Here is a 26,389-nt window from a genome sequence, read left to right as displayed (position 1 = left end):
CCAAGGAGTCAGGAGACATGCTGAGTTAGGCATGTCTGTGTCCACAAGGCGTTATCACTCTCTGTATTCCGTACATGGGCTATCACACTCCCCAAGCAGGGAGCCAGGAGGACATGACTTGGGTGGTAGAGGCCATTTCTGAGGAGGCAGCTTTGCTGAAGCTCAAAACCCAAGTCTCCATTGGGCTGCAGAGCCTGTGCCCCACAAGAGCCTGGCTTTGGGCCTAGAAGTCTGGAACACTTTACTTGGGAGAGGAGCATGGGCCAGATAAGTCACACTGATTGTACCTGGTCAGCCCAATGCCTTTAGCTGCAAACACCACGGTGCGTTCTGTTTTCTCTGGACGTGTAAGGGCCAAAGTGTCTGGTGCAGGGTGTGACTGTCTTCTGCCCTGGGAACTTGGGGATTCTTCCAAGCACTGACCCAGCGGCCTTTGCATCCTGCTTGTCTGATCCGTGGAATCTTGCCCTTCTTTGCCCTTGGCACGGTTCTGAAAACCTCACAAAGCTGTCCACCCATCTTGTCTTGTTTTAAAAATAATATCACAAGTGTAATAATAACAGCGTCTGCTGTGCTCCCCACGGCCCCTCATTCAGTCAGTGTGACTCAGATGTGATCACACTAAGGAGCCCCTCCCCCAACCCAGCCATTCGTGAGCCAGGGTAAATACTGGAGCTGTGACTAGGAGCTCCATAATAACTGGTGATTATGGTGGCAGGGAGGAGTCCACACAGTGAAAGCAAACATCGACTGCTGTGTGCCAGGTACCTCTGGCACCCCTCCAACCATCTGCATGGTAGCCCTCCGAGGAGGATACCCACTGACCCCATTTTACAGATGGAATAATGGAGACACAGAGAAACAATCCAAGCTAGTAGTAGGTGGCAAGACCAATACTAACAGGAGGGATAGAGCACTGAAGTCTTTACTGAGTCCTAAACCACGTTTCTTCAGTGGAGTTTTTTGTTTACTTGCCTGCTTCCTTCTCTTTTTTTTTTTTTAATGCCATAATCTCATGCAACCCAAGCGAGCCTCAAACCTTGCTATGTAGCTGAGGATGACCTTTAGTCTTTGGTCCTCCAGGGGTAGTGGTGGGCACACGTGGGTCTTACAGTCTCACTGGCCAGCAAGTCCAGCTAAAATGGCGAGCTGCAGGCTCAGAGAGACACTGTCTCAGACAATAACGTGAAGAATAATGAAGAAGGAGACTGGGGGTGCACTCCTCACCTCCACCTCAAGAGTCAGCTTTCTGTTCTTGTGGATGAATACTCAGCAGTGGGACTCCCAGCACACAGCGACTTTTGTTTTCTTAAATATGTGTATGGGTGTTTTGCCCACATGTATGTTTACGTACCACTCTCCTGCCTGGTGCCTGAGGTGGCCAGATGAAGGCATTGGATCCCCTGGAATTGGAGTTAGAGAGGGTTGTAAGCTGTCATGTGAATGCTAGGAATCTCACCTAGGTCCTCTGGAGGAGCAGCCAGTGCTCTAACCACTGAGACAACTCTTCATCCCTCACAGGGCCTTCTGGGTTTGGAGGATCTGTTGGACAGCTGTCATATAGCACCCCCACCCCACCCCACCCCCAGTGACTTTTGCTCTTAGATCCTGTGTCTACCACAAGCATATATTCCCCCTCTCAAACCTCATGGTTGTAGGTACCGGGAGATACATATAGGGACCTGATATGAAGAATTATGTGAATGTTCCTGGTGTTGCCTTGATATTCAGGAGGCCAAGGCAGGAGGATTTCAAGTTTGATGTCAATTTTGGGTGTATAGCAAACCCTGTCTCAAAAAGAAACAACATAAAAAGCCAAACCCCAAATAACTCCTGGTCTCTCTTATCCTTGGATGAGGCAGCGCCTTCCCAACTCTGACTCCAGAAGTTGCCTCTGCAGTGTGGCAATCCCAAGCCAGGGCCTGCCTTATATACGTCTTCCAGCCAGACCCCACCACTGGCCCCACATTCTCAGCCCAGATTGAGTTCTCTAGTGGTGTGTTCAAAACTACCCATGGGCTTACACAGGCGCATGAGCTGGAGCTCTGAGATGACATGATGAACCCCACACCCACTCTGCAGCCTCTTGAAAGACTTCCCCATCCCCACCCGTTTCTCTGCTAGGGACATCAGACCCCAGAGGCTTTGGTTCCCCAGGGAGATTTCGTGGTACCAATGAAGTTTTGAGTTATATCAGCAGAGGCTTCTTGGAAGATGGGTCTAAACCGAACCAAGGGAGGCCTCAGTCATGTTCTTCCTCCGAAGTGGGATACAGGGTCAGTGGAAGGGAATGGCTGGGATGGGGTGGACAGGGCAGAGGCCGTACTAATGCCCTTGAAGAATGACAGTGGTGCCACAGTCTGGCAAACTGAGCTGGTGTCCCACATGAGGCAGAAAGCTGTTTCTTTGGTCACCTCCCCAGCGAGGGCTGGGACACGATGGATGGAGATAACGTCACAGACCTCCATGCTCTCTCTAGACCTGCTGTCACTTCCCCACCACCAGGAAGGAATTAGACATGGGCACATTTCAGAATAGCACAGTACAGTAGAATTTGGGACAGGAACTACTGTGGGTCACAAGATCTGCTGTGTGGCTGTTGTCCCTGCTCTGTGGGGAAGAACTCGCTCTGACAGTGGAGAAGGGATTGAAGCAGGAAGTGATGAGTACAGCCATGCACCTGCAGTCCCAGAGCTGGGGAGCCGACAGCTTGAGGATCAGGAGTTGGGGAGCTTGAGGCAGCAGGATCAGGAGTTAGAGGACAGGCTGGGCTACATAGCGCACACACACACACACACACACACACACACACACACACACACACACACACACAAATAAGATGTGGAATAACTGTAAATATTTTCTTCTGACTTAATTTTTTTGGCTTCTTGGGAAAGCAGTAGATCACAGAGGATGCATGTGGTAAATCAGGAATGGTGTTTATTTTGCTGTAAGGTTGCTTCTAAGGCAGTGACTATGAGCTTCTAAGAGGTCACAGTGACCAAGGTGCCAGACCAAACAGATGAAAAACTGTATGTGTGCAGACAGGTCCTGTGCCAAAGAAAACGGAGCATTTCACAGGGTCTGGCAGGTTTGGGTTGGAGAACTCACAGGACCTGCTGGGTTCACTTCAAGTTCTTTAAGGAATGAGGGGCTGGGAGTGTGGTTTAGTTACCAAACTGCTTACCAAGCATGCCCAAAGCCCTGGGTTCGATCCCCAGCACCGTAAGGACCAGGTGAGGTGGTGCACACTGGCACTCAGGAGATGGGGGAGAAGGATAGGGAATTCAAGGCCATCCTTGGCTACATAGTGAATCTGAAGCCAGCTTGTACTATTTGTGACCCTGCCCCAAAAGAAGATGGAAGGGAAGGGACTCGTGCAGAGCTCTGTCACGCCGCACCCTGTGGCCGACTTCACTAATGTAGAAAACTTCCCTATGAGCACAGCTGTCTCAGTGCTTGAGCTAGGAGACGCTACAAGCTGACAGGGGAGTGAAGACATTCTATTTGTGACTCACTTCTCGTCCCACTTGGGGTGCAAACGCCCCATTTATTGATGAGCTGCAGAGTTTTCTTCAGGACACAAAGTGATCAGGCTTGGAACCTCATTTCGGATTAGTTCAGGCTTTGATAAGACTGGAGTTCCTGTTACAGAGGGCAGGTCTAGGGCATCACAACACTGAGAATTAGTGGCAAGGAGGGAGGGGTGCCCGATAATGAGGGACATGCTGAAGACTGGGGGCCGGGAGAACAAAAGTTCATAAAGTACAGAGGAAAGACTTTTCTGAAGAGTTTTGAGTCCCAGGAAGTCAGGGGGTTCCATTTGTTATGTGTCATCCCTGGTTCTGTGCTTGGAATGGAGTGGGCCCCAGGAGTTGAATGGACACAGTTAGGAGGTGAATCAGAAAATGTAAACAGAATAAACAGAAGAATTATTAAAAACAAGAGGCAGAACAATGTATATGAAGTGGTGTATGTGCCTGTGTGTGCGTGCCTGTGTGTGTGTGCCTGTGTGCGCGTGCCTGTGTGCCTGTGTGTGCATGCCTGTGTGTGCATGCCTGTGTGCCTGTGTGTGTGTGTTGGTGAGAGTTATATGTGCCTCTGTGTGTGTGTGTGTGTGTGTGTGTGTGTGTGTATGTACGTGTACGTGCGTGCTCACGGGGACCAGAGATTGACATTAGGGGTCTATATCATTCTCCACCATACTTTTTGAGACATCGTCTCTCACTGAACCTGGAATTTGCCTGTTCAGCTATACTGGCTGGGCAGAGAGTCCCAGGATCCACCAGTCACTGTCCCCCAGCTCTGGGATTATAGGTGTGCACAACCACTCCTGGCTTTTATATGGCTGCTGGGGAGTCATGTTCCCCACACTTACCTGTCAAGCATCTTTCTAGCTTTGTGAGTGAGTCTTATTAGAAAACTGTCCACTCCCAGTGGTTGTTTTTCTGGCCTGCCTTCTTTCCTCTAGGTTCTTAGTGTCTGCTGTTTGCTGAGTGGTGTCCCTGAGGGTTGTACATGTTCTGTTTCAATCCCTGTAGCACTGTGACATTGATATTGTTTTAAGGAGTAGGACACTGGAGTTTGGGGAAGTTAAATATCAAAAGCTACAATAGAGGAATAAATGATAGAACTGGAATAAAAAAAAACCTGTAAATTGTGGCCATCTCAGTTTTAAAAATGTATTTCTGATGGAGAAACAAGGGCGTTTGGAGCTGTAATTTCGGAAGAATTTCTTAAGCCTCAGACCACCTAATTGCAACATGTGTCATTTAGACTAAGCTTCCCCGATTGGCACCAACGCCCTCTGCTGGAAATAGGAGACACATTCACAAAGGACAAGCAGAGACAACACACACAATGACTGTCCCTTCCTGAGGGAAGCACAGGAAAAGACAAACTGTGGTCTCTCATGTGTGTGTGTGTGTGTGTGTGTGTGTGTGTGTGTGTGTGTGTGTGTCCATGCATGGGCTTGTGTAGAGGCCAGATGTCAATGCTGGGTGCTTTCCTCAGCCACTCCCTATTTATTAATTGTTTTTGAGACAGGTTTTTCACTGAACTGGAAGCTCACAGATTGGCCAGCGAGCCCCAGGAATCTTTCTGTCGCTCCCCTAATAGCACCAAACTCATGTTCAGGTCCAAGTGCTTGTGAAGTGAGCGGTTCACTGACTGAACCATCTTTTGTCTCTCTTTTCCTCTTGCTGACATTCTCCGCCACCCAGGCAGGGTCTTTTCTGAGAGTGGCATACAGTGTCAGAAGATAGCGCCACTGGCCACAGTGCAGTGATGGGATGTAGAAAGCACTACTCCAGGACATCAGCCTGAATGTCCCAGTTTCATCAGTTAGGACCTCTGAGAAGAGCAGTCAGGTCCAGGAGGCAGAGAGAAGATTGCTTAGGATGGAGGGACATCCAGGTTCAGAGATAAGGGCAAACTCGTCTCCCACACCAGGGGTGCTTGTGGCTAAGATAGGCAGTGACCCTGGCCTGGCATCAGGATGTAGGTTCAGGTCTCTCTCCAGTAGCTTTTGTTTCTTCCCTTGTTTCCAGGGTCCCTGTCTTCCGAGACATGCATCTTGTAGCTGAAGAGCCAAGGCCAATGCCACCGTCAGGTCACCTTGTGTAGTTTCTCTGTCCCCTGCAACTTGTTGGGATTTAGAAGGTGAGAGAAAATCAAGAGAACTCATTTTCCCAGGCACCTACTATGTGCCAGGGTGTTTTCCCTCACTCCTGCCAACCGCCTACCTGGTAAAATAAGTCAGGCATGTGGGATTGGGCAGGCCCCTGGGTGTGCCCTGGGACACTTGCACAAGGCTTTCCCCTTGGAGGCAAAGCGCCCGTGTTTTCTACCAGCTACTGAGGGTGAGGCAGAGATTCAACCACTTCTGAGCAAAATGAAGTCAAGCACGTTTTTTTTCCACCACAGAAGCAAATTAAAACCTTTTCCAGGCTCATTAACATGCATGGCTTAAGTTGAAAAGTCTAGAAATTCCAGGAGCCCCCTTTGTGCCTTGCTGTGGAAGAAATCTGTGGGCAGAAGCAGGGAGAGGAAAAATATTCAGGGAGAAGAGAGCTGAAGGGTCTTTGAAGCTCAGGAAAGGCCCCGGGCAATGCTTTCTTCTGTGCACAGCCGAGCAACTCTGGCTTTGTTCTGGGTAGCTTTGGATTTCATTCACTTTTTCCTACTTTTCAGGGGAGCTGGAAATTCTTCATGATGTATGTTTTTAAACATTTGTTTCTTTTTATTTGCATGTGGAACCTCTCTCTCTCTCTCTCTCTCTCTCTCTCTCTCTGTGTGTGTGTGTGTGTGTGTGTGTGTGTGTGTGTGTGTATACATGTGATCAGAAAACAATTTACAAAAGTTTGTTCTCTTTCTCCATCATGTGGGGCTTGGGATTGAACTCAGACCAGCAGGTTTGGAGACAGGTACCTTTAACCTATAGGACCATTTCACCCTGTGGTATATTTTTAAAGAAGGGTGACTTAGAAGTAGAGGTTCTTAATCGTGGGTACCCACCAGCCTCACCCTCCCAATCCACTCAGGAAAGACCATGTCCCTGTTTCCACCCATTTTTAATTTATTTATCTTTCGTTCATTTGCTTTTGAGGTAGGGTTTCTCAATGAACCTGAAGCTTACCAACTCCTGGCTGGCTGGTTGGTCTCTGGGTTCCAGGGCTGCTCCTGTCTGCTCGGCCTCTCCAGCACTGGTGTTCCAGGTGTTTCTCAGCACACTTAGAGTCATCTGTGAGTGCTGGAGACCAAACTTTGTTTCTCATATTCTCACCTGGAAAGTGTTCTCTGCACCGAGTCATCTCCCCAGCCGCTCTAACTTTTAAAGTATGTCTGGCAATCTTGAGATTCTTGAATGGAGACTGCCAGCTACATAGTATCAAATACCAATGTCATTGCAAATACTTGTGTATCTGTTTTGTTTTTTGAGATACAATTCCCTTTGTCAGGCTGGCCTTGAACTGGTTATATATCCAAGGATAATCTCTCAAACTCCAAATCCCCTGCCTGTCTCCAGTGTTTGTTGTCTCCCCCGACCCCGCTCCCCAAGGCAGGGTTTCTCTGTGTAGCCCTGACTGTCTTGAAACTCAGTTGGTAGACCGGGCTGGTCTCAAATTCCAAGATTTGCCTACCTCTACTTCCCAAGTGCTAGGATTTATTTTTATTTTCTGTGCATTGGTGTTTTTCCTGCATGCATGTCTGTGTGATGGTGTCTGATCCTCTAGACTTAGAACCATACAGGTGCTGGGAATCGAACTCAGGACCTCTAGAAGAGCAGCCAATGCTCTTAACCACCGAGCCAGCTCTCCAGCCCCCTTTGCCACTTTCAAACAACACTTGTGCTCAGCCCTACTTTAAAAGGAAGAGCTGTGGGCTGGAAGAGATGGCTCGGTGGTTAAGAGCATTGACTGCTCTTCCCAAGAACCTGAGTTCAATTCCCAGCAACCACATGGTGACTCATAACCATCTGTGATGGGATCCGATGCCCTCTTCTGGTGTGTCTGAAGATAGCTACAGTGTACTCATATGCATAAAATAAATAAATAAATCTAAAACAAACAAACAAACAAGCAAAAAAAACCCAGAAGGACAAGCTGCTACTGGACTTTACCATCAAGGATGCAAATAAGCCATGAGACATTAACTCTGTTACTCTTGTTAGGTGGGGTCATTCTTGCTTGTAATCTCATCTGTCCCCATATCAATCTAGATGCAGTGTTCTGAGAGGCTTCAGCTAACTGTCAAAAAGTCCACATTGCAAAAAAGGTCAAAGCTTCTGTTTTTATGGTTTGTTTTGTTTTTGACATAGGGTCTTACTATGTAGCCCAGGTTAGCCCTAAACTTGTGGCATCCTCCTCTCTTGGCCAACCCCAAACAGCTGCTAGCACAGGCATTAGGGACTACCTGATGGAGCTTCCTTTTGTTTTGTTTTGAGTTTCCTGTGACTACTTTGGCCTGGAACTCTCAGTGATCCTCCTGCCTCAGCTTTCCAAGTCCTGGCATTACAGATGTGCCACACCACCCCCTGTTCTTTGTGCTAGTCTTTAAGGGTAACTGCAGGTCAGGCAGGTAAAGGATTCTAGATGTGTGGGCTAAAATCTGGGTGCCGCTGAAGTCAGGATCTGGTATGGCAGCAGGTTGGGAACTGCTCCCAGAAGCTATGTCAAGAACACAGAGTTTGGATTCCAGGCTATGCTTGGTAGAGAAGGTAGGTGGTGTCCTTAGAATAGAAGGCTTGCAGAGGCTCTGTCCACATGAACTTTGTTAATCTGGTCCCTCGAACTGGGCAAACCCAGAGCTTAGACATCCCCTGCTCTCTCGCTAACTAAATTCAGACCTTATGTGTAACCAGAAAGCTAGGTCATTAATTTGCAGTGTCAAGGAGATACTCTTTCAAGTGGCAGGGGTGTGAGGGTCCCCTGCAGTTGTCCTGGAGTTAGTCATAAGGATACAAGGTTGTCCCTCTGCAGGTTGCTGGGTGAGCGAGGATCAAAGCCACAGGAGGTCACACTCTGTGGGGCTCAGAGCTTGGAATTATCAGGGTCGACATCTCCTCAACTGCACAACTGCAGCCCCCACTTCAGGGTCACTGGGGAGGTGCTGTTTTTTTCCACTTGAGTCCTCCTTGTCACATCGATGTCCTACAGAGCATTTTAGATGCAGGCTGCTATTGAGGCCTGGAAGGCGGCTGTCTCCTCCAATTATGTGCTGATTGAATTAGTTCAGTGCTCAGCCTTCTCCAGGGCCCTCAGCCCTCCCCTTGCAGAATGATTACTATCGGGAATGTGCATATTAGCTTTGTGTTTTAAAGGATGACTCGGGCTGCAGGAGGGAGTTGTGGGGAAGGGGTTGGCTACTGACTGGGGTCAGTACCTTTGCTGATTTAAATAGATATGATGTGAGGGGAGTGGGAGCGCTCTCTGAGTGAATCCCGCGGATGAGCAGAAGCTGTAGGTAAAACAAGTACAGTTGGAAGAGTCTTTGCCCCGGGTTCCATCACCAGCACCATATAAACTAGGCCTAGTGATCGTGTGTGTGTGTGTGTGTGTGTGTGTGTGTGTGTGTGTGTGTGTGTGTGTGTGTGTGTGATGAGACATCCACCAGAAGACCACCAGAACACAGGTTCAGCTGTTCAGCTACTACTACACTGGGTGTTCGGGACCCAAGCACAGACCTGAGCTTTTCTCAGGGTGAGCTTTTAAGCACAAAAACTATATCCTGTGTTGACACACCTCAGTTAACCAAACGAAGAAATACAGAAGCCAAAAAGCAAGGTCAGTACATTTAGGAACTTACCCAGAACTATGGGCTTTGACGGATTAGGTCTCTGTTCTTGTTTTGGGTGGGTATTGCTGTCTACATGCTGGGTTCCAAGGCCTGAATGGTGCTTCACTCATGGTGTCAGTTATGCTAAGGTCCCAGGTCCTGGACCAGCGATGAAACACTGCACTCAGGAGGTAGAGGCAGGAGCATCAAAAGTTTAAGTTCGTTCTTGACTAATTAATGAGTCTGAGGCCAGGTTAGGACATCTGAGACCCTGCCTCAGAACAATCTGTCTGCTACATGTGTGGAAACCCCCTTTTATGTCTGAATCCGAGAACCCCAATCAGAGCTCCTGTCCGAAACCCCATCCCTTGGAGGAACGGCTCCCAAAGAGCCCCTTTCGGAGGGTTGGGTGAGCAGAAGCCTGGCCTTCTCTGTCTCTCTCTAGTACTGAACAGCTTCTCTAGGGACCCAGGTCTGGATTAAATGACTTGGAACCTGGCAAGAACTTGGCTGTCTGCCATTTCTGGACCTACCTGATCACATGGCTATGAGCTTTGCGGGGCCTTGCAGTCTGGCATTTGTAGCACTGAATCTCAGATTTGGGGGGTATGGGGGGTTTGTGGGATGGGTTAGCAGAAACAGCAGCATGAGAGAGGGTGAGAAGGCTGACCCAGCTCACCTCTGCTCCACTGACCTAAAGGAGGATGGATGAGGGAGCAGGTGGGTGGAGACATGAGAGCCTGGGGAGGGGTTCTCTTTGGCATCGTTTGCTTCTTTTAGGGGTATCAGGCTAAAGGCGGAAGTATATATTGGCTCATGGTTTCAATTTGGGGTGAGCTGTTTTTGGGAATTGTGAAGAAGCAGAACGTCATGGCAAGGAACACATACATGATAGCTCAGGGCTACTCAAACCATGGGCAGAGAAAGACAGGAAGGGAAGAGAAGAGAAGAGGAAGGGAGGGAGTGAGGGATGGGTGGATGGAGGAGGGAGGGAAGGAGGGACAGACGGACGGACGGACGGAGAGAGATTGAGGACCAAGAAGAAGCTTTACTAAAACAAATCTTAGCCAATTCAACAGAGAAAATGCTCAGGGACTCAGGCTCAAAGGATGTACGGGGAAGCCTGGGGAGCAGGGTGTGAGACTTCATGGCCAGGCAGCAGGACCAGGTCCTGATGCGGGTTGCTAGCTGTTCTGTAAAGTATGTGTCTCCACCTAAGGACCTGGGGCTGTGGAAAGGTGGCTGTGAGAGGAGTTCTGCTGCAGGCTGTGGGTTAGTGGCAGGGTGTACTCCTTACCTCAGGGTGTTGAGCCAAGTCCAGGGTGGTGGGTACATCTCACTGGGGTGGGGGTAGACTGTCACCCTCCTCTTCCCTGGCTTGTGGAGTGTACGGGAGTGGGAACTGGCAGGAGCAGGCCACCCACCCAGACTTTTGCTGACGCTAGCACTTACGGATAATAAGGGCTGGCTGGCACCGGCCCCTGGCTCCTGCCTGCATTTTCCACAGGGCTGTCTCTACAGCAGGGGCCAGGCTAGAGTCCTGGGTGAGGTTGCCCCAAAGCACTGAGCTGGTAGGATAACTTGCAGCCCCATCTCTAGGAAAGACTGCAGCCCCCTCTGTGTTGGAGACAGATAAGCAGTTTATATTACAGGCCCCTGGAACTGGCTTCATTCTGAGGTCAAAAAAGGACTCTCAGCAGTTGGGGGAGACTGACATAGAGGCCTCTGCATACCCACATAGTGCACACACATATGCACATGCACATGCACATGCACACACACACACACACACACACACACACACACACACACACACACACACACACACACACACACACACCTTAGAATTTACTGACATGGAGATCAACTGAACCTCCTAACCTTCTCCTGGGTATCTTGAATCAAGCCTAAAAGAACTGACCAGCAGGGAGGGTACCCCTTCCTTAAGAGGTTGGGGATTTAGCTCAGTGGTAGAGCGCTTGCCTAGGAAGCGCAAGGCCCTGGGTTCGGTCCCCAGCTCCGGAAAAAAAAGAACCAAAAAAAAAAAAAAAAAAAAAAAAAAAGAGCTCTGGAACACTCACTGCCTCACACTGTTACCTCCTTCTTCCTGCCTGTCCTTTAGCCTCTATGTCTGCCCTAGTCTCAAAGCCCCAGCGTAGGGTCAAGTACAACCTTGCCACTCAATTGGTGACCTTAGCAAGAGACTGATGATCTCACTGTCTTGGTTTCCCCTTATGTAAACAGGGCTTCTCTGCCCAGTGTAGCAGAGAAGGTGGTACAAGGGTTGTGAGTGGGAGGTGATTGACAGGTGGTGTAGAGTGGTGGGGGCGGGGGAGGGGAGGTAGGCCTAGCCTGCAGCACCAGTTGATTGGTTTATACTTTTTGCCCTCTGTTGCCTGCTTGTTGTCTTTGGTGAACTGATCAGTCTTGGGTTCCTTCTGCATTTCTGTGTCTTTGTTGTCCTCTCTGGTGTCCTTTCCTTGTCTGCTCACAGAGGGCTCTGGGTTGCAGTGAGAGGCAGAACCCTGGTGTAAGCCCTAGGTTGGTAGTCATTCAGGAGGAAAAATACCTATTTACTAGAATGAGCCCCATTAGCCCAAACTGAAGTGAATCAGTTGCTAGAGTCTTCCTGAGACTTCAATGGTGCTCTCGCCGTGAGGTGTGGGCTCTGGAGATGAGGGGTAGAGGTGAGAGGCTGTCGTGTGTTAGTGTACACAAAAAGGATTTATCCAGTAATCACAAAGATGTTCGCTTAGACAGAGGTGGGCCCTGAGTGGATGCTAACGGAGGCTAAGGACACTCTGAGATAGTGGAGCGGCAGGCACACACCATTCCAGCACCCCACGTCTGGAAGTCCTAATCAGTCATCCTTGCAGCATCCTTAACACAGGTGAGGTCTTTCCTAGGGAGCCCAGTTCACAGTCTCGTGGGAATTAATTGAGCCCGCCATGATGTAATTGCCAGAGTAGGACAGCTCAGAAATATTCCGTGGCTAGGATGTCAACCTAGGAATTCGGGACAGGGAGAGCAGATCTGAGATGGCACATTAACATTTTATTTATTGGTTATGCTTGTTGGGTGCACTGGTCATGGCCTACGTGTGGCTATCAGAGGACTACTTTGCACAGTGGTCCTGTGCCTCCTCTCCGCCTTCTCATAGATCCTAAGAGTAGAACTTGAGGTTATCAGTCTTGTGTGGCAAGCATGTTTATAGGCTGAACCAGCTTGCCAACCCAAATGGGGCATCCTGAGACTAGTAAAAACAGCAGACAGAGTGTCCCCTGAGGGTTTGAGGGACTTGTGTTCAAACTTTGCTTTCCTTCCTACCGTGATCTGCGGCTCACTTTTCTTTTCTCTTTTTTTTTCCCCCGAAGCTGGGGACCGAACCCAGGGCCTTGCGCTTCCTAGGCAAGCGCTCTACCACTGAGCTAAATCCCCATCCCCAACCCCGGGGCTCACTTTTCTCCTCTGTAAAATGAAGCCCTAACTGTGGGAGCCTGCGGCTGGCCCCGCAGGGGAGACTTGGAAACTGCAAGGAGACCCCACTGCTGTCCTCCCATCCCCAGGCTTTTGACCACAGTTTCTCAGAATCTCTTTGCTGACAACCTGTGAGCTTAAACAGAGATGCCAAGCAATGCCTGTGTCTTTCCCCACTCTTTCAGGATCACGTCAAGGCACTGGACTGTTTCCAGGCAGCCCTGGCTCAGTCCATAGTTTTCAGTTCCATGGTCAGGCTCCCTGCCTGGTTTTCTAAATATAGCTCCAGACAACAAAGAAGGCCTCGGTGGAATGGCGGTGGCCCATGACCAGCTTCTGGGCTATCAGGCTGAGGGAGGAACAGGACATGACATGGCTACAGCTGCACAGAAACCTGGAAGCCCTATGCTGCCTTTGCTTTGGTTTTGTGCCTCAGCCCTAGTAAAGCAGGTGTCATCATGTAGTGGGCTGTGGCTTACTCAGGTAGAGGAGGTGGGCGGGCACTGAAGGGCGGGGCTAGGCTGAGATGCACAGAGATGAGAAGCCTGTGGCCAGCCAGGTGACCCTGGGCAGATCCTTCAAGCAGTTAAAACTGAGGTGGGGATGTTGATCCCCAAAAGGAAAACAAACAAACAAACAAACAAACAAACAAACAAACAACAGCAGCTATTACCTCAGAGGGAGTAAAGCTTTTTCTTGGGTGAGCCAAATAGGAGTCCCTATGGCCCCAGGAACATAGATGGATTCAGGTTACTATTATGTGGTGGTTTGAATATGCTTGGCCCACAGAGTGACACTACTGGGAGGTGTGGCCTTGTTGGAGTAGGTGTGGCCTTGTTGGAGGAAGTGTGTCACTGTGGGGGTGGGCAGTGAGACCCTCCTCCTAGCTACACGGAAGTCAGTCCTCTCCTGTTTGCCTTTGGAACAAGATGTAGAACTCTCAGCTCCTCCTGCACTATGCCTGCCTGGATATTGCCATGCTCCTGCCTTGATGATAATGGACTGACCTCTGAACTGGCAATGTATTTAAGAACACATTGGGAGGTATGACAGATAGGTGAGTTGCTGCAAATGGGGAAATATCTGCTGTAGGTGTTGGCTGATACCTGATGACAATGTGGGTTAATAGAGGCGAAGGGTCAGTTTGTACATTACAAAAAGATTTAGCTAACAGTCAGAGAAATGGGTCAAATAAAGAAGTGGGAACAGATAGCTATGGGGCTAAAAATAGCCCAGGACAATTTGGCTCTGCACCTGCAACATTCTGACTCCCCAAAGTCACTGAAAGTCTGCTCAGAGAATCTATCCTGTACAACTTTCTTCACGGGAGTGTAGCTGTTTCTTTTGTTTTGTTCATTTGTTTGCTTTTTTGGGTTTTGTTTTGTTTTCTGAGAACTTCTGCTCACAGGAATCTTAACTATGTTGAGGGGATTGGAAGGAGCCCGTGCTATTCTGTGGGCACTTACCTTGCTGTGGTAGTGCTCTGGGCAGTGATGAGACAGCTGGCTCTGGAGACTCTGTGGGGCAGGTGTTTAGCTAAGCATTGAATGTCTTTGTTGGGCAACTTGAATCACCCAAGACTCATGACTCTGACCTCAGTTCTCTCTCTGTTTTGAGCAGCAAGCAGCAGTCTGCCTTCAGTTCTAGAATCTAAGAGATAGGAAGCCAGTGAGGTCCTCTGCCCTGAGAGATCCAAGCACCTAGGCTTCATGGCCGTAGACAGGAAGCAGCAGAGCCTCCCAGCACCCTGACCTCTGTGGTGGCTTGGGTACAGTTGGGTTCCTAGGAGGCTGTAGGGTGAGCTCAGATGTAGGTACAATCCCTGAGCACAGGAAAGAGATGCAGGAAATCAGAGAACAAAAAGCTGAATTTCTCAGCCGTGTCAGCCCTCTCTTCTCTATTCTACTCAGGTTAGAGGACCTGTCCCCCTCCTCATGTGGGACCTGCCCTTGCAGCAGATGGAATCTCTGGGTTGGACTGTCTTCTTGGTCTTTGTCCCCTCCCACGGTTGAATATGGATTTCCCTTCCCCACCAAGTCATCTCTGTCCCTGTGCCTGCTGCTTCTTTCTCCTTCCAAAATGTCACCTCTCCCACTCTGTTCCCTTGCTGTTGGGTTTTGGAAGAAGTCTCAGGAGTGTCCTGTTGCATCTCCCAAGCTGCCTGTGTATGGGCGGGTGTGATAGGGAACCAGGAAGGAGAGCTTCAATACCGCAGGATCCAGACCCACAGCCAACCTGTTTTAAATAGCATCTGGATCGAACATACACTTCTCCCTTTGTCATTACAGACAGCGTAACCATGATGCCCACAGACCCAAAGATCATTATGTAGTAGGATATGTGTGGGGTAGATGCAAATTCTATGTCCTTTTATATAAGGGACTTGGGCATTTGTGGCGTCTGTATCCATGTGCCAATGTGTGTGGGGCATGCTGGATGCAATCCCCCTGGAATACAGGGTCAACTCACATCCTCATGGTCCTCTCTTTGTCACTATGGCATCCTGGGTCCAGCAGATGCAGGCTCAGCTCCTTGGTGTGAGATCCTCTGTTTTCTTCCTGGTAGAAAGCAGATTGTAACTCTCCTAGCATTTCTGGGCCACTGAGCTCAGAAACTTTGGGGAACAAAGGCACTTGCCAGCCACACTGGTTGAGACCTGGGCTGTATCCGGGGCTCCCTACAGAGCCCAGCCCACCGGTGGGTGAGGGGAAGGAACCTGCAGCTTCTGAGCTAGATGCACAGGACTCCAGGGCCATGTGCAGGAGAGTGACATTAGATTGTTTTAGGGGTGTCTGCAGACATTGCAGGTGACGATTTTCTGCTCTGAGCTGCTGGTGATCCGAGAGGTTGCTTGGGGTGTGAAAGTGGACGCCTGTGTCAAACAGGCATCCTGGCTTAGGCCTCTCCACTGTTACCCTTCAGAAAGGGCTGGGGCCAGGGGTTGAGGTGTTGTAGGTGACTCCATCTTTCTTCCTGGCTAGAGAGCCTTGCTTGGAGAGCAGAACATAGTCCAAACTCCCCCTGGTGGGCCCTCAGTTTAGGCCTGCAGCTGCTCTGAACCAAACACACATTTCCTCAGACCTACAGGGCTGACCAGGGGGCACTCAGTGTGACCTGGGTCAAGGACACCAGCTACTTCTTAGTAGCACTTGATAACAGTAAGAGAGACAGGGCCCATTTTCTGGAGCCCAGCTTGTGGATGCTCTGGGCCTGAGCATCCCCCAGATACCCTCTGTACACACTGGTGTAGTTGCCTCAACTCACAGAGTAGAGCTAAGGACCAGCCCCAGGCACAGAGCTCCATGCCTGACACGCCATGCTTTAAGGTAGATGGCTGCACACTGGCTCTCAGGATGGGACATGCCCTTAGATGCGGATGAGGCAGGTCCTGTTCTTCACAGAGACCCTTCTAGAATGTTTGCCAGGGTTCCAGGACACAGGCCTCCAAGAGTCCTTCTCATCTCTGATTTATAGTATTTGGGAGCCCTGAGCCGCTCCTCAAGAGTGTGGTGGGAAAGAACCCCTCTACCCAGCTTTACCCATATCTCCTGTGAGGTTCCATGACTTTTCTGTCCCACCATTTCCCAGTTGGCAACATAGAAGTGACCCCAAAGCTGCCACCTGCTGAGAAGGTTCTGTCCCAGAGAAGGGGTGATGAATGGTGTCCTTACCTGTTTTTCATCTCCTGCCCCCTTTTCCTGAGGCTGAGCTTAACCATGAGTCTGACTCACAGATGGACAGATGTTCTTAGCTGAGTGGAGCTGGTGGCCATGGAGAGTACTGGGGCTGGGAGGGTCGGATTCCAACCATTCGACTTTCACTTTAAAGCTCACCTTGCCTCTTGGCAATTTCTTAGAACCCAGGAACCTGTGGAGGGCCCTCTTAAGGCTGGCCTGTGGCTTCTAGGGCCAGCACCAAGGGAGATGGTCTCTGGTATCTTCCTAGGCATCAGGGACTGCCAGGCCTGGCCTCCAGCCCTTCCAGTGCAGTCACATAGGGCCTGGAATGCATTAGCACCTTTTATTAAAACCATCTGTTCTATGTATGAACAACTTTGAGAACCCATCCTCCCTGCCCTGGGTGTGTGGGGGGACACTGAACACAGATGGCAATTGTGTGATGGATGTGGGAGGCTGAGAGCTCCTGGGAGTGTTGAGAAGCTAGTCCCCCATGTGGACTGCAGGGAAGGGATAGGCGAAAAGCTCCAGCCTGCTGGGTTCTGGGTTGGCTAGAGATGGCGGACACTTCTGGGCTGGTGCTTCACTCAAGAGTGGGATTAACCTGGATTCTGCCCTTCTAGGGCAACACAGATCTACCCCTCCTCTTTAATGACAAAGTTGCCCTCCTCTCCGCCCTCCCAGGAATGTATCATTGATGAGGACTGCGGACCCACCAGGTACTGCCAGTTCTCCAGCTTCAAGTATACCTGCCAGCCGTGCCGGGACCAGCAGATGGTAAAGATACCAGCAGACTCCATTGTTGTGCCAGGAAAGAAGATTAGAAGCCCCAGGGGTTCTCAGCTAGGCTGCTCGCAAGTGATGGGGAGAAGTCCCAGAGGACTGAATCCTGCAGTAATCAGGATGTCATTTCAGCAGACCTGCAGCCATCTTACCCCATGATCTCTGGTCACAATTGTGACTCATAGGTAGCAAAGAAGGGGAGGGAGGAGAAAACAGGAGGCCCTGCACTGCTCCCTTCCTCTGGGACAGCAGCACACACAGCAGTGCATACATGCAGTCCCCAGGCAGGGGAAAGGGCCACCTCTATCCTCCTGGGCTGCTCCCCAGGTCCCTGAGCTACCAATCTCATTAATAAGTGTGCAGAAGGAGGAGGCAGGAAGGGGCTGGGGCATTCCTCCACGTGTCTATAAATAAGCATTGGAAACCCTGCGCACCACTCAGCAGGCCTTTTGGACAAAGCTCATGAACTCTTGACATTTTCTTAACAGTAAAATAGCACAGTAAGGTCAGGAAATAAAGGGTCCCGTGATCTTGCTCGATCCATCGTGGAGAGACAGCTGCTGTTGTCCTCCCAGGCCACTCCCACATCACAGGGCCCAGTTCTGGAGATCCCTTGTTGCTCTCTAATTGCCATTCCTGGTGGGGCTCTGGGTTCCGTTCCCAGCCTGCTGTCCCCAGCCTGAGCCTTCCTGGCTCTGTCTTGGCTGAACAGCCTGTTGGAATCCTGCTGCCTTCACCTGTAGCCTGAGGCACCTTCCCTTCTGACTGGGGCTAGTTAAAGGGGTGAAGGATACAGTTGTGGGATGGAGGCACCACCAGTATTGTTTGTATAGTCTTGACCTGGGTGGAAGAGAATTGGACATCCACCTTCTCAGGTGCCGTCTTCCCAGGGTTTGACCCATCTTGTACCAAAGCCACATTTCCGTGCTGGCTCCTTATGTTTCCACTTAAGTCTGCCTCTTCTCCTTGAGATGGGGTTAAATTACCATTGATTGGTCTGAGCAGGCTGGAGCACCATGCCGGGCCATCCAGGCTTCTAGCTAGTAAGCTCCTCTTGTGTTTGTCTCACTTTTCTGCAGCTATGCACCCGAGACAGTGAGTGCTGTGGAGACCAGCTTTGTGCCTGGGGTCACTGCACCCAAAAGGCCACCAAAGGTAGCAATGGGACCATCTGTGACAACCAGAGGGATTGCCAGCCTGGCCTGTGCTGCGCCTTCCAAAGAGGTATGTGGATTCTCCAGTGGTTGTTGGGGAGGCCCAACCTCACAGTCAAGGGGTTTGCTGGCCTCAGAGTGCTATCCAGCACCCCCACCCCCTCTCCCTAACCCCAGCAGGGTCTTCACTGACTTCACCAGCCCCAGAGCCTCTTACTGGGGTAGGGTGGTAAGATAAGCACTGGGTTGGTTTTTCCCAATTGTTGGCTAGTCCAGCTAGGTTCTTTTAGGATGCATGAGTCCTGGCAGGAGGGGCAGTCTTAGATGGGTAGAGTCCATGAGCCCTTCCCCCATCCCTCAAAGGCACCATTGGCTTGGTTCTTCCTGTGGATTCTCCTTTCAGTTCCCAGCTTCTGCCCTCAGTGCCGCTCCCCCTGGGCTAGTGCAGGCCCTCTCCTTTGCCAGGAGTGTCTGAAAGCCCTCAGCTGCCTCCCAGCTCTGCTTTCTCAGCCCCACTGGAGTGGTTCCTTCAGGGACCCACTACTTCAACGGTTTGCTTGGAGGACGACATTCTAAAGGCTGCTCCTCTAGGCCCCACCCCCAGCCCCTGACTCCTGTAATCTCCCATTTGCAAGGCCTTGTCCATCCAGATCCACTGACCTCTTCATCTCTACTCCTTGGCTCAGCTCTTCCCTCTAACTGACTCAGGCCTTTATTGGCACTCTGTCCCTGCTTAAAGGGCCTTGGTTCCCGTTTCATTTCTGCTGGGGGTTTGACCTCTTCAGGCAGACCCCATAACTGCTCCAGTCCTCAGGGGTTGGTCCACCCTGAATGGACACTGCCGGTCTTGTCCTTTATACACCTTCAATTCTAACCTCTCCTGGGGCTGAGGGAGGAGAGCAAGGCCGCATCCATTTCCCTGCCTGTCCTCATGATGGCTCTTGGCTGGCTCCAGGCCTGCTGTTCCCTGTGTGCACACCCCTGCCCGTGGAGGGGGAGCTCTGTCATGACCCCACCAGCCAGATGCTGGACCTCATCACCTGGGAACTGGAGCCTGAAGGCGCTTTGGACCGATGCCCCTGTGCCAGTGGCCTCCTCTGCCAGCCACACAGGTGAGGTCCCTTCCCTACTGGGGCTGAGAGCAGCCAAAATATCATCCAGGGGGACTCAGGAGTGGGTTTGGCTAGGAGGAGATATTGATTCAGTGTAGGGCAGGTGTGGCTGGAGATGTCCCTAGGCCATTAGGATAAAGGGATCCAGTCAGCATCAGATCCATAGGTTGGGGCTCTGTTAGAGGATGATTGAAGCTTCCCAAGTAGGTGCCCTAGCGGGAGGGTGTGGAAGGAATGAGCCCAGACCATCCCATCACAGTTGGGAAGGAGACTGACAGGCAGGAGGGGAGGACCACCAATGTGGAAGGCACCTGTAGTCTTAGAAGCTTAGAAAACTGAAGCCATGGGGCTGGAGGAACTGCTCTCTACATCTTTCTGCCCTGCCACAACCTCTATTCAGCCTTCTGGTCTACCAGAATCCAGGCTCATGGGGGAGACAGGCAAAATTCCCTCTCTTTTTCACAGAGGCCCAGGGTCACCATGTGTGCGGCAGCTGTGGGGTTACAATGTGCTTCCCCTTGGAATTCAAGTGGGCAGAGGGCTTAGGGGACTCTGTGTGACAGTGAACTTCCATCATCAGGGTCTGCTCCCAGGCAGTCAAACCAATAGTCACAGAGAAAAGCAGGCCTAGGATTGTCCCTTAAGGGCTTCTCCCAGCTGACTCTTTAGTAAGAAGTTGACGGGAAGCACCCTAACAAAAAGTAGTGAGTTAGTGAGGCCTGAAGGCCCACAGAGAGTATGGCCCAAGGCCTCACATGCAGTTGACATGCTCCAAGCCTGCTCTCCAGGGTAATGGAGAGAACCTTGACTAAACTTCCATTCTCTTCCCCAGCCACAGTCTGGTATACATGTGCAAGCCAGCCTTCGTTGGCAGCCATGACCACAATGAGGAGAGCCAGCTGCCCAGGGAGGCCCTGGATGACTACGAAGATGTTGGCTTCATAGGGGAGGTGCGTCAGGAGCTGGAAGACCTGGAGCGGAGCCTGGCCCAGGAGATGGCATTTGAGGAGGCCACCCCTGTGGATTCACTAGGTGGAGAGAAGATTTAGACCTAGACCCAGCTGAGTTGCTGGTAGATGTGCAATAGGAATGGCTAATTTATTTTCCCAGGAGTGTCCCCAGGTGTGGAATGGCCACAGCTCCTTCCCAGTAGCTTTTCCTCTGGCTTGACAAGGTACAGTGCAGTGCATTTCTTCCAGCTGCCCCACTTCTCTGGCTTAGGAAAGAAAGACAGGCGTGGCAGGTAAGGGGAGCGGTGAGCTGCCCCACATTGTTGCTAGACATGCTGCCTTGTTTGTTCTTCATGGATTGAAGATTTGTTTGAAGGGAGAGGATGGGAAAGGGGGTAAGTCTGCCCATGATAGGTTTGGGGGATACAGGGAGGACAGTGCCTGCCTTGCAAACGTGGACCTGGCAAAATGTAGCCGTTGTTTTTGTCTTGTGCCCCTCCCATGGGCTGAGGAAGTGACTACACAGGAGCTATGCTGCTCTTGTGGCCTTCCACACATTCATCCCCCAGTCCCCCAGTGTTTTAGCTCCTACCTCACTGTCAACACAGCCTTTCATAGCCATGTTCCTTCCTGATCACCACAGCCTAGAAGGGGATAGGAGTGGGTTTCTCTCCAAGCCCCATGTTCTCTCACTCAACCCCACACCAGCCTTGGTACCACCAACAGTACTTTCAAAAGGAGGGGAGTAAAACCCTTTTGTTTTTATTTTTTTTTACTCCTCCAAGGCATGCCTGGAACCAAGGTCAGGGTAGTTTGCATGTCCCCCTGTTAGTAGCAGTGTGGTGGGCATTGTCCTCCACCATATGCGTCAATACCTCCGAAAGTCAGTGTACATTAATTTGCAAGAAATATGCTTGGGTAATTGTAGGGCCAGGATTGTGAATGAAACTTGCAAAGTTGCTTAGCAATAATGGAAGGTCTTTCTCAATCACACAGAGAAATCAAAACCAAGCCAGGCTGTGTAAAATACAGCTGTGACATCCAGACAGAAGGCTGGGCTGGCTGTCAGGTCTCAGATGACAGTTTCAGGTGCCAGGAACTATTTCCATTCTGTATTTATCCAGAGTTATTAAAATTTAAAGTTGCACACAGTTGTATAAGCATGCTTTTTCCCCTGAGGTTTAAATTATGTGTACACAAATGTGTTGCTCTCAAAGATTATTCAGAAATCACTTTGGCTACTCTTTGGTAATTCTTGGACTTTTTGATTTTCAATAAATATAAACCCTCTTCATGTAAAATAAAATAAAATAATCTGTAGTATAAAGGGACCAAAAATTAAAATTCCATAGAAGCAGATTTTCCAGGCATCTGCAGCTCACCTCATTTAGAGTCTGAATATGTTGGAACTCCTATCCTTGTCTGGATGGGAATTAGTTTTAAGAGAGAAAATACTTTACCGTCTCCCAAAAGAACAAATGGAATATATGAGTCTTCTCTTGGAGGCTCTCTGAGCAAATGCAGTCCTGGGGCTGTGCTAGCATCGTTACTGTAGCAAAACAGCTGAGGTGATTAACTTATGCATTTTTTAAAAAGGGTTAATTGGGTTCAGCATTTCATGTTTCTGTCATGATCCTATTGCGTTGAAACTATAGAGAGGCAGCACAACACGGCAGGGGCATGTGGTAGAGTCAAGCTGCTCCCTTTCTGGCTAAGAGAGAGGGCAATGTGCAGTCTTGTCCAGGGGTCTGGGCACTCTCACAAGGACCCACCCCGTAAAGACCACTCTACAGCCTTGGGTTTAGTTACTCTTCTGGGTGCTACAATCAAACACCCAACAAGAAGCAACCTGAGGGAGGAGGGTTTATTTGGGCTCCTGGTTCAAGCAGGGAGTCCTTGATGGCAGGGAGGGTATGGCGTTAGAGTGTGGGGCTCCATCCCGCAGTATAGGGGATCGGGAAGCAAAGGAAGCAATGTAGGACTCAGCTTTCTCCCTCTTTCCCTTTTCATTTATTCTGGGACCCCAACCCTTGGGGAGGTGCCACCCACAATAAGGGTGAGTTTTCTTTCCTCAGAACCCTCTGGAAACTTCTGGCCTAATAGATATGTGCAGAGGTGTGCCCCTAAGTGAGTCAACTCCATCCGGTTCCAAGACATATAAGCGTGACGCACTAACTCTGCCACATAGCACCGAGTCCCTCTTAAAAGCCTTTACTTCTCATCCGAAGATATCACAGAAAAGAGATGTAAACATTTAGAAAGACAATAAATGTACTTGATGAAGTCACCTGTGTCTGTGGTATGGGTCCATTTGTCACTAAAACCTGTGCTGGTTAGGATTTGCTGTATTCTGTCTGCTATGCTGAAATCCTTGGGTTTTACAGATAAATGTTAAGATTCAGAATAACTGAATAACATTTAAAAAAATAGTCTCAGGTTGATAAAGATTGTTGTAGCCTCTCAATATTGGCATGGGGACAAGTAGGTTTTGCAGGGGGATATTTTATCCAGCTTGCAACAGAATTGTGACACATTAAGCTCTTTAAAGAGTAGATTAATGAGGTCACTGTGTATTTAGGTCAGCAGGGCAGCAGGGTCTTGATTCATTATGTCTCTGAATTAATTCTACAAGATACTAACAGATGAGGAAATGTGGCTTCAAAAGGGTGGATTGAGGTCACAGTCAGATGACATGGCATCTAGGGTACATCTAGGGGGCGTCCTGTATTCAGTGTCAAAACTTACCAGGGTCACTCATCTCCTGAATCACCTGACAGCTAGGTGCCGAGGGCTTCCTCAGAGCCAGGGGTCGTGATGTGCCCTGAAGGTTCCCAGATGAGAGTTCCAGTTTTGAAATCATCACAGTAGAAAGCAGGACACAGCTACACCAAGCAGTGACTGACACAGTCAAGCCAGCATGGAGTGTGGAGGAGCCCCAGCAGAGAGTACTTTGCTTGAAAGGCTGGCCAGGAAATGGCCTGAAAGATGACATACTTACCAGGAAGTCAGAAGGGGGACTCGAAGGGGAAATAGATAGGATTCTCAAAGGATAGGGTGACTGGAAGCTTGAGGAAATGCTTAGATGAGGCTGGAAATAGTTTTGAAAACGAAAGCAAAACTGAAGCAACTCCTCCCCCCCTCCCAAAAAAAAAAAACAAATAATGAACAACCCTGTCCGGTGACTGTCATGTATCAGGCCCTGTCTCAAGAGTCAGAGTGAGTCGTGAATGAGGGAAAACCAGAGTCTCCTTCCTAGTGCTAACTCCCAAATCCTAAGGACCCAGGAGAGGCCTGAATGCTCAGCTGAGATGCCTCGCCATTGTTAAGGAACCATGGGAAGAGTTGGAGAGACTGTGGCTCTCAACTCCATGCCTGCTCCTTCCTTGGATCCCGTTCCTGCCAGGGAAGTGGTAGCAGCAGCTGAAGGTTTGGCTCCTCAGTGATCCCAGCAAAGGACCAGACTGCCAAGAAGGGATCTTCCCCTTTCCCTGACAAGGAAAATGGAAGAGTTCCCACCTTTCCATCTTCCAGGACAGGCACTTAAGATGTGGCATTTGGCTTCACCCGCCCCTGGGGGAGCTGGGAGCTACCAGGCTGCCATCCTCCGGGGCCTTCTGAAAACACTCACTTCTTAGCTTCTGTTAGTCTTTAAGCTGGCAGGCATTCCTGGACTCACAGTCCACGCATGACTTTTCTTATTTTTATGGCTGTTAGTACCTGGCAAGAGTGACTTAGGGAAGGTTTAGAATTTGGAGGAATTGCCCACGATGTTTGCAGGCATTTTTGCAGGAGTGGAGGTGACTGCCCACAGGACTTTCCTATGGGGAAGCAGAGTCAATGGGAAGTGGTGTAGATTGCAAGGCCCCTCCAGTGACCCACCTGTGCCAGCAAGGCTCTACAACTTCCCAAGGCAGTGCTGCAAGCTGAGAACCAAGTGTTCGAAAACAAATGGGTGGTGGTTGTTTGAATGAGAACTGTCCTCTACAGTCTTAGACCTTTGAACACATGGTCCCCACCTGAATGTTTGGGGAGGTTTAGGCAGTGCAGCCTTGTAAGAAGTATGTCGCTGGGGGCAGGCGTTGAGGTTGTTTTATCTGATGTTACTCTGTCTGCTGCACATCTTCCTGCTTTGCTATCCTGTCACTCTGCCAACACGGGCTCTGAAACTGTAAGTCAAAATAAACTCTTAAGTTGCCTTTGGTTCTGGTGTTTTATTAGAGTAATTGAACAGTAACACATACAGGTGGCATTTCACAGCCACACTACAAGAGCTCCTATTTTTCAAACCCAGTGGCAATGACTCCTCAGGCTTTCTGCAGTTAAAAGTTCTCCACTCTCAAGGGCTTATGTAAGTAGATGGAGTCCACATGAATAGGATGATCTTTACCCTGAGGTCCTTGACTGATATCACATCTTCAGCCTCTGTGCTGCACAGGGTTCCCAGTATCCTGTTTTGGGCCCCGACATCCCTGGGCATATACTGTCTGGTGTGCATGCAGGTGTTCACATGAATGTGTGCACCTAGTGCACAGTGTGGAGGCAAAGATGAGGTCAGCTTCAAATAGTTGTGCTTTTGTTGATGGGACCTATGGACATCTACCATTGAGTCTCTAAGAGGGACGGTGACCTCATTGCAGATAGCTGTTGTTGAACAGTCTTTTCTTTTCCATCTGCCTCAGCAGTGGTACAGGAAGAGCAGACAGAGGTAGGTGACCATATCTCTCTTCCCTACCTCTCTTCCCTACAGCCTGCATCGGGCAGCTTTAGGACCACAGTGTGTGCAGAGGAAGCACACTAGCTTGAACGATACAAACTTAAGATCACTGTTGCAAAACTTCAAAGCAATACAAGTTACAGCCTGCACTGAAAACAGGCTTTTTGGTGGGGTCAATCAATAGGGTAGTCTAGTTTCTAGGAAAACCACCATTTCTTGTATTCCCATAAACTGGAGCAAGCAGGCTATCTGAGCTGTGTGAGATTTTTCAATATTGTAAGTGTGCTTACAGGATGGGGGAAGGTGGCAGCAGAAAGGGGTGCTATCCTCCAGTAATTTGGGGGCGAGGCGCACCAGTCAATTCCCAGTTCCAGCCTGTCCTGGTCAATCTCTCTGGGATGGTTAGAGGTGGTGGGTGACGGGGGCAATGCACCGCTCAGCTCTCCTTTGCCTTCCCACTTTGGCCAGGCCGATCCCTGCATTCTCTAAATAACTGTGGGTTTGGTAGTTTCCAAAAGCCGACTTGTGAAAAAAACAGACCTAGGAGTGGTGACTCCTTCTACATTGGCTGCGCTGACAGGGCATCTTCAAATTCCACGAACACTCAGGAGAGGTGTCCGAGCGCCTCTTTTGAGCTACACGCTGGACACAGGCCACCTACTAGCCTCCTAGAAAATGGCAGGCATACCATTTTGCATTTGATTCCAGGATTCATGACATTTAAAAAGGACTATTAGTGACCAAAGTACGGTTTTGTTTTAAAAAACCAAACCATTCCATCCACTGTTTGGATGGAATAAGGATCCACATTACTGGACAGACTATAATTTACAAGTCATAGGTTCAGGAATTGTGAGGTCTTTGTTGCTGAGCAGAGGTGGGATCCAGAGGGAGAATGACAATACCCAACTACTACCAAGGACATCCTAGAACAACCCAGCAGGGAGAATCTTACTGCCTTCTGGAATATGGATTTATACGCCACTATACTGCTGTGATGCTGGACTCCCAAGTGGCTCAGATCATCAGGATACCATGGGTGTGCCACTATACGCCACAGCAAGACTGGCAACCAACCAGTAGCTCTTGTTTACACTCTAGCCAGGGATCATCCATCTTCCTAATTGTATCACACTTTTCATTACAAGGCATTAACACTCTAGTATAGGCTCCCTCACACTGTCACAATTACTACCATATATATATATATATATATATATATATATATATATATATATATATATAC

The 26,389-nt window shown here is 49.7% G+C and overlaps 1 protein-coding gene across 2 annotated transcripts in view; it reads left to right on the top strand.

The window, feature by feature from the left end:
* The window catches only part of Dkk3 (dickkopf WNT signaling pathway inhibitor 3), a 42,308-nt gene extending 17,953 nt beyond the window's left edge, over positions 1–24,355 (top strand). The window contains 4 exon segments of one of the 2 annotated variants that reach the window (NM_138519.2): positions 17,115–17,207; positions 18,293–18,437; positions 19,323–19,479; positions 20,312–24,355. In NM_138519.2, the coding sequence (NP_612528.2) occupies positions 17,115–17,207; positions 18,293–18,437; positions 19,323–19,479; positions 20,312–20,528 (612 nt within the window). In that variant the 3' untranslated portion in view covers positions 20,529–24,355. 2 annotated transcript variants of the gene reach the window in all.
* Positions 24,356–26,389: the final 2,034 nt, after the last annotated feature.

Source organism: Rattus norvegicus, chromosome 1 (genome assembly GCF_021556685.1).
Source record: "Rattus norvegicus strain SHRSP/BbbUtx chromosome 1, alternate assembly SHRSP_T2T, whole genome shotgun sequence".
NCBI lineage: Eukaryota > Metazoa > Chordata > Mammalia > Rodentia > Muridae > Rattus > Rattus norvegicus.
Note: the sequence above shows the minus strand (reverse complement) of the source record. Positions and strands in the feature narration are given on the sequence as shown.